Source organism: Egretta garzetta, unplaced genomic scaffold (genome assembly GCF_000687185.1).
Source record: "Egretta garzetta isolate BGI_Z169 unplaced genomic scaffold, ASM68718v1 scaffold16, whole genome shotgun sequence".
Taxonomy (NCBI): domain Eukaryota; kingdom Metazoa; phylum Chordata; class Aves; order Pelecaniformes; family Ardeidae; genus Egretta; species Egretta garzetta.
The window spans coordinates 4,667,587-4,675,692 of NW_009260022.1; the positions used below are offsets into that span (position 1 = coordinate 4,667,587).

An 8,106-nucleotide genomic window follows, 5' to 3' on the forward strand; every position below is an offset into this window, starting at 1 on the left:
CCTTTTGTGCCGGGGGCCGCATCCGGGCCGGGCCGGTTTTTTGTGTTCCTCGCCAGCGCCGGCACAACTGCGAAGCGCGGGCAAGCCTGGGGGGTGCTGCGGCGCCGCCCCGGCAAAAGCAGTGTGCGGAACGGTGCTGGGGAGGGGACGGAGGTCTTTAAAGTACTCTGGCTAGTTACTGTTTAAACCGTGTTTGTAAAACATTTGGCCCAGCGGGCCGGGCCTGTGAGCTGCTCGGGGTTGGAGTGCTGGGCTTGGGCAGCGCCCGAGTGCGGGTGCAGCAGGCTTAGCCTTTGGGTCACCCCCGCCACCCTGCGGAGGTGAAATTGGGCCGTTGCCAGTAGAAGCCTTCCCTGGGAAATGCAAACATGAAAACCGGAAGCCCATCAAAACAGGTATTTCAACCTGTTAGCAAAATTAACAAAACAGCAAGCTGTTGTGTCTAGAGTGGTTGTTTCAAAGCTCTTTTCCATGGATTTCATCCTTAGTCCCTTCCTTAACAGCTGCAGTGTACTTAGTGTTTGCCTCACAGTAAAAGTAATTAATAAATCAAAGCAGATTTTTAGGTACTGCTTGTGTACTTGTACTTTTTTCCAGCATTGCCTATAATGAGTGGGGAAGGATATGATTTTTTTGTGTGTATTTCCACTTGACTGTTTGCCTAAAACAAGTATTTGTAGATATTGAACAAAACTCATCTATAACAATGATCAGAAATGTATCGGAGCTGAAACTATTCCCGTTTCTAACTTTGGGAATTATTTTGAAGCTGATGATAATTCTGCTGACTTGTATTCAAGACTGTTAAACATCCTAAAGTGTTAAAACCTCCTAAACTTCAATTTCAGGATGTTCGGAAAGGCTAGTATGTTGCACTAGGTCTCTTCTATTAACTGTGTTGCCATTGTCCTTTTGCAGCGCCGAGGTTGTTCGGGAAGGAAAAACTTAACAGCATTCCGAAATACGAAACTGATTCCCATGGAAACATCCTCATCCTCTGATGACAGTTGTGATAGTTTTGGTTCTGATAATTTTGCAAACACGGTAAGTACAGTACAAGAAGAAATAAAACTGAATGTGCAGTGCTAGTAAAGCTTGCAAAAATGTAAAGCTAGTAAATGTTTTGTGCGCGATTAAAACTGCTTGCTCTGCTTATGTTTTTGTATAGTAGCTATAAATCCATGCTATATGCTGTAATTTCATTTCACTCTTCGCTTGTGCTTCTAGGTGGTAATTGTTGGAAACAGATTAGCTATTTATTTTAGCCTTTGAAATGTCACCTAACCTAATATGCCTGATAATTTGCAACTGTGGTTCTGAAACCCCTTGTTAAATGCTCTAACTATTTTTTTCTTTATTAAAAAAGCTATTTGCTTATACTGCACTTGTAAATGTGAATCACTTTCTGTACAACTTCAGTAAAAGGATATTTTATTGTTCATAGAAACGCAAGTTTAGGTCGGATATTAGAGAAGAACTGGCAAAAATTTTTCATGAAGCCTCTGATGATGAATCCTTCTGTGGCTTTTCAGAAAATGAGATTCAAGATGCATTGGTAAGACAGTTGATTTTTGCGTGCCATTTTAAATTTAAATTCTTACACATTCTTAATTGAAATATCATGGCAGCTTCGGCCTGAAAGTCAAACATTGTCAGAAAGAAGAATTGTTTTATTTGATGTACAGTCTAAGTAGCCATGGTTTCATTTTCTTTTTGTCTCTGTAAAAAGCCCCTAAGCTCCTGAGCGTTGCAAGTTCAGAATAAAATCTGCCATATGGATTTTGAAATACGATACCCCTTACAACTGTCCTTGCTGGGTGTTATTCTGTTAGACTCTAGCATTTCTGGTTTCCTCAGTGTGAAATGTTATGCTAGCCCATGGACTCCAGAAAACCTGAAAAAAATTTCTGTATATGTTGACACGCCGTCAGACCTGCACTCTGACAGTGTAACAGGAAACACTGTACTTCTTCAGCAGTAGAGAAATAGTGATAGGTGGTTTTCACCACCTTCCTGCTTTTCCTTGACATCAATGCAAGAGCAGTTTTACTGCTTAAAAAGACCAACAGTTGGTATTTAGTAGAGAACACAGTAGTAGTACTGTGTTTGGCATAAAATAGTTTTTTGTAACTTAGGAACATGCTGAGGAATGACTAGAAAAGAATAACATCTGACTGGAAGAGGACATGACTGAGTTAAATAATACATGACAGTAAAGTGACTAATCATGGAATCACTTTAGTTGGAAAAGACCTTTAAGATGACCAAGCCCAACCATACCTGTCCACTGTGTCTCTAAGCACCTTTACCCGTCTTTTAAATACCTCCAGGATGGAGACTTGAACACTTCCCTGGGTAGCCCGTTCCAGTGCCTGATAACTCTTTCAGTGAAGAAATTATTCCTACTATCCAATCTAAACCTCCCCTGGCACAACTTGAGGCCATTTCCTCTAATCTTGTTACTTGGGAGAAGAGATCAACACCTGCCTGGCTACAACCTCCTGTCAGGTAGTTGTAGAGGGCAATAAGGTCTCCTCCAGGCTAAACCACCCCAGTCCCCTCAGCTGTTCCTCATAAGACTTGTGCTCCAGACCCCTCACCAGCTTTGTTGCCCTTCTCTGGACATGCTCCAGTGCCTCAATGTCTGTCTTGTAGCGGGGTGCCCAAAACTGAACACAGTATTCAAGGTGCGGCCTCACCGGTGTTGGTACAGGGGAAGGATGACTTCCCTGGTCCTGCTGGTAATGCTATTTCTGGCACAAGCCAGGATGCCATTGGCCCTCTTGGCCACCTGGGCACACTGCTGGCCCATAAGTAGGAGACAAAGCTGGAATAGATGTGTAAGAAAAAGGAGTCAATAGCTACACATAATGGGCAACCAGAACCACATACCTGACCATTTGAGACTGATGGTCTATGCATATGAAGCAGGAAGCCTGTTGTTACCCGTGATCAAAATAAGCCTGTCTTATCGAGTCTAAACCTAAAAGGCAAAGCCTATTGCAAAATGGGCTTTTAACTAAAGAAATTAATTTCCATCCTCATTAAACCCTTGGTTCTTGCAAAAGTTGTAAGCAAGGCGTCAGAATTCAAAGATAGGAAATACTGGGATTTTATTCATAATTGTTTCATTGACTGACTATAGAAGGAAGTTTTTGCTTCCCTGATGTCGTTCCTGATATCCTTGATACTGCGAGATGACTGTTCTTGACAGGTTACAAACTTGGGTTTGACCCTGTGCTGAGAAATGTGGTGGCTTTTTTACAGCCAAATACATTATGTTGCAAAATCAAGCCCTTTAAAGGCAATTCTCTTTCTTGCACACGCAAACTGTCTTTGCTGTTAGACCTGCAAGTGACAGCTAAGACTGCTGTAACTGAAAGCAAGCTCCTTTTTCTGATGTGTTGCAGCAGTACAGTGTGGCTCTCCCTGAGAGGGTTTGTTTTTTTTTTTAATCCCTGTGCTCCCCTCTCCTCCTGCCCCCTCCCTCCCCCAAAATACTAGGGCACTAGGACTAGAGATTTAAATGTCAACACTTCAGCCAGATAGCCTCTTTAACCACTCCCAAACAAAGTGGTTTTGAACTGTATTTAATTGTAGAGCAACTCACTTGGATTTATATGCTTCCATTCTGGTTTGTTAACAGAAATTGGAATCTGATTCAGAGGAGAATGATACAAGTGCTGAAAGTGAGGTAGCTCAGAAAAGGCAGAAATGCCCTGTTCCTCTAAAAGTAGCCATGAAGTTTCCACCTCGAAGATCAGAGAGGAGGAAGAGCGAGATGGAGCCTCTTCCTGAAAAACTGATGTCTGCTCCAGATTCAGACTCTGACACTGAAGAAAAGGGTGCCGTGTTTTTAGAAAAAAGAGCTTTAAACCTTAGGGGACCTCTTTGGTTGTTCAAATTAACTCTAGTGGGAATTATGTGAATGCATTAAGAGGAATTTACATTCCTAATACTTAAATCTGATACTATGTCCACTGGCATGTGAAAATCCATAGGCTGAGTACTTCAGTAAAAATCCATGGGGTGCAAGCCTAAAGAATTAGTATGTTGAAGCCCAAGTTTGATCATTTTCGAATTAGTTGCAGTTGCTAAAACGTAAATAAGACATCAAAGGAAAAAGTTGAAGAGTGACTGTGTTTCCTATAAGTAATTGTACTTCTAGCAATTGCCCTAATCTAATAGTTTGTAATAGCAAGTAAACACCCTTTTAAGGCTCTGCTTCCTTTTTCTTTCCCTTGTTAGCTTGCAAAACTAATGGCTGAGTTGCAAAATGTGTCTGGTATCTTTGGTGGGAGAAAATCATTGCCAGCTGTGAGTCACGTAAGTATAAACTTAATATACTTGCCTTCAGATTTCTGAGTGTCAAATTCTGACACTACAAAACAGGACTCTCAATTAAAAACATAATAAACCATGTAAATCAAAGCCCAGTTCAGAATTTTATTGCTTCCTAAAACAGTTATCCTCATTGTGCAATTCTCTTTTGATTTGCCACTATATAAAGCAGAACAGATTCATTCATAAAGTTTAGGTGTCTCCACAGGCCAATAAAACTAAACAAGGTGCTGTGTAAATATGTATTTATATAAAGGCTGGAGATAAGGGGGGCAGTTCAGGCTTTGAAGCTGAAGCCTGAACATTCAGCGAGTTTGGAGCCTTGAAAAAAACTTGACATTTGGCCTAACTAGGTCTTTAAAAAAGGTTGGGTTGTGAATCATCAGTGTAATGAATTTCACTGTTAATTTCCCTGTAGACTGTGTGAAGATGGGAACAACACACTAAGTCACAACTCCTCATAGACACGGGTTCTGCTGCTGTGTGTGTGAATTACTGTATCTTACACCTGCGTGGACACCAATGTGCTTTTGACTATTTCTCTGCAGCTAGCAGAATGCCCAAGATGAATTTGCCTAGGATGTTTTTAGCTTGTGTTTTCTGATTTGGGATGGTGGGGAGACTTCATCTTTGGGAAAGGCAGAAGGCAGGCATGTCTTTTGGGGGAGGAATTCATAATAGGGACAGGAGCTGTCTGGGTTTTCTCCTGTTTCACTGGGGGCTTTTACACTTTACCAGGGACCAAAGCGACTTCCAAGACGTTCATTGCCCAGAAGTGCTTTGAGGAGGAACCCAGACAGAAGTTCTCGGCCTCACACAAGATCTAGGTCCCTGATTGAAGGTCCTCCTACTCCTTTACCAGAAGAGGAAGACGATGACCGGTACATCTTAGTGAGAAGAAGAAAGATGTCTGATGAATACCTGGAGGTACGTTGAGGTTCTAGTTTTCCTGTTGGAGGTTGATGATGAAGGTGGTTTTGTATCCCTTCAAGGCCTTCAAGAAAATAGCAATTCGTACACAGAGTTGATCAAGATTGTGATATAGTATGTCTTTGCAAAGATCCATAAGGTAGGGGAAAACGGAGAATGCGTACAACATGCTGGCCTGGGAAGCAGTACAGAAAAGAGCATGTTGTATGCGTTCTCAGTGTTCTCTGTTTTCTCCCACCTTATCCTTGAAAAATTACTTCCTCTTGCACTCCAGCAGGAGTCCAAGTCCAAGGAAGATCCAGTAGTATTTCTGCACCCCGAAGGTGACAGATCAAGTGAAGGTGCTCAAGCTGCATCCGTATTGTATGTCTTTGCAAAGATCCATATCTCTTGTTTAAATACATTATGGGTATTTGAGACTTTGGCATTGCTTTGAAGATCTCCGCCTTGTTTATGTAGATTTTTTGCTGAAACGAATATTAAAAGTATTGTGTCTTTGCTATTCAGCATGAAGCCCGAACTCCCAGGAGAGGTCACCGTGGTGCCATGGCTTTTCCACACATTGTGCGCCCAGTTGAGGAGATAACAGCAGAAGAGCTGAATAATATTTGTGGATCTGCAAGAGAGAAAGTATATAACAGGGCCATGGTAAGTCTATTCCAATTTTGTGAAATGCGTACTTTGTGAAGTCATTTTCTTGTTAATCCCTACTTGTGGTTTAGCATCAAATAGCGCAGACTCCCTCTCACTGAGAGGAAGGATGTGATTTTTAGAAGTATGCCTGAGATCTTGAAACGTTATCTCTTATCTTTCCCTGAATTTGTAGAATGGCCTTTATCAAGCCAGTTAGCTTGATTTCACTCTGGAACAACTGTAGCACCTAGGCAATACCAGCCAAGGAAAGTGATTAACAGACACTAAAGATGCAAAGTTAAAACAGTCTTGATTCCAACTTGCAAGCTGGCTTTCTGTTTCAGGATAAGCACTGCTAGCTGCCAAAGAGATCGCTTGTTAAATGCTTTATTCCCCTAACTAAAGAGCCATCTTTAATGTTTCATTTCCTGAACTACTTACCCTGTGTTCTAGGGATCCACCTGTCATCAGTGTCGCCAAAAAACCATAGACACAAAGACCAATTGTCGGAACCCTGATTGCATAGGAGTACGGGGCCAATTCTGTGGGCCATGCCTCCGCAATAGGTATGGGGAAGATGTCAGAACAGCATTGCTGGATCCGGTAAGACAATTTTGAATATTGGCTTTACTGTGCTTAACTTGAGCAGAGAGGTACATTGGTTACTCTTAGCGAAAGACTTTTAGCAGGGGAACTACTTACAGTGCAGTAGTATGTAATGCAGTCCTGGTTTGATTCAAACTTAATCACAGAACCTTGTATTTTGTAGAACTCATGACAGTTACTACTTCTGTAGCTTTATTTGCTGGAGTAAACTAAGAGAGCAGAGCAGCTGCCAAAATATTCTTATGTTTGAGCATCAGAATAGTGTTCTCTTTTGCCTTGAATTAGTGCTTAAAGCCCTATGGAAAGGAACTGTACTGTGGACAAAGTGCTGCTGTTGTGGGCTGTGGAAGTGGTGCAGGAGTTGAGCAGAGTGGAATGCTTCCTGCGGTTATGTGCAAGGCAGGCAAAGGAGAGTTTACTCCCTTACAGGCTGAAAATTTTATACTCTTGCACTGGTTTAGACAACTTCTGCAGCGCTGATGTTCACTGCAGAACTCTGTGCAGAGCAGGGCCCTCTTAAGTTGTGGGTATGAATCATGTCTGGCATTCCAGTTCAGCTAAAAAGACTTGTCTGTCTTTTGTCTAGACCTGGAGGTGCCCACCATGTCGTGGAATCTGCAACTGTAGCTTCTGCAGACAGCGAGATGGCCGATGTGCTACAGGTGTCCTGGTCTATCTGGCCAAGTACCATGGCTATGACAATGTCCATGCCTACCTGAAAAGGTAAGTATGCCATGGTGTTAGTGGTATGGCTCTGCTCTAAGTGGGATAAGCAGCTCAAAACTGGGAGAGGAGAGCTCTCCACATCTCAGTCTGTCAGGTAAATCTCAAGATCAGTCTGTGTTGCCTTTAGAATCTGAGATTTTGCTGTGTGAATTTTCTGACATGTTGGTTCTTAAAACAAGTGGTACATCCACTCTGTCTTTTGGCTCTCAACTTCAGCTGTGTTTATTGTCAGGGCTTCCACTAATTTGTCTAAAGAGTTTCCAAACAGTGTTTTGCTGCAAGCTAACTCATGTTTCTGCTTGTCTTTCAGTCTGAAACAAGAACTTGGAATGGAAGACTGAAGATTTGACTGCCTTTAAATTATGTACTCTTTCACCAATGTTGTATTGCTGCCTACAGTGAATTGTTTAATCAAATGAGATTACAGAGCCAGTGCCTTCCTTCCCTCCCCTTTTGGGTAAAAAAGGATAAAGAGCTTGCACTTACCTCAGTGCAAACCATGCTTGGGAAAACTGTTTAATGAAGGTCTTTGCCCACAGGCCATTGTTTTCTTTTAAACAACTTTGCAAATCGGGTAGCATCAGTCCTTGCTTTCATGCCAACAACTTTTTTTTTTTTTTTTTTTTTCCCCTTGAACCCCTGAAAGGAGATGGGGCTTTAAGCCATTACAGTTTTATTCATGCAATGATCTGTGCTGCAGGTTTATTTATGCTTTGAAGTTGATTACAAAAAGATACAGATGTTCTGAAAATTCAGGGCACTGTCCCCCACAGAACCAAGTGGTGAAAGGTATGTGTTTTAAGTCCAGGCCAACTTCTGCTGCAATACAGACTTCTACTGAACATAAATGATCAGCTAAGAATTCTCTAA

General features: G+C 41.9%; 1 protein-coding gene across 1 annotated transcript; it reads left to right on the top strand.

Moving 5' to 3' along the window:
• The first annotated feature begins 963 nt into the window (after nucleotides 1–963).
• CDCA7 (cell division cycle associated 7) lies at nucleotides 964–7,852 on the top strand. Its single transcript, XM_009640788.2, has 9 exons — nucleotides 964–1,044; nucleotides 1,445–1,555; nucleotides 3,647–3,913; nucleotides 4,249–4,326; nucleotides 5,080–5,268; nucleotides 5,779–5,919; nucleotides 6,358–6,507; nucleotides 7,097–7,233; nucleotides 7,547–7,852. The coding sequence occupies exons 1-9, from the start codon at nucleotides 979–981 to the stop codon at nucleotides 7,575–7,577; spliced, it is 1,170 nt and encodes a 389-aa protein (XP_009639083.1). The 5' UTR covers nucleotides 964–978; the 3' UTR covers nucleotides 7,578–7,852.
• The last annotated feature ends 254 nt before the right edge of the window (nucleotides 7,853–8,106 follow it).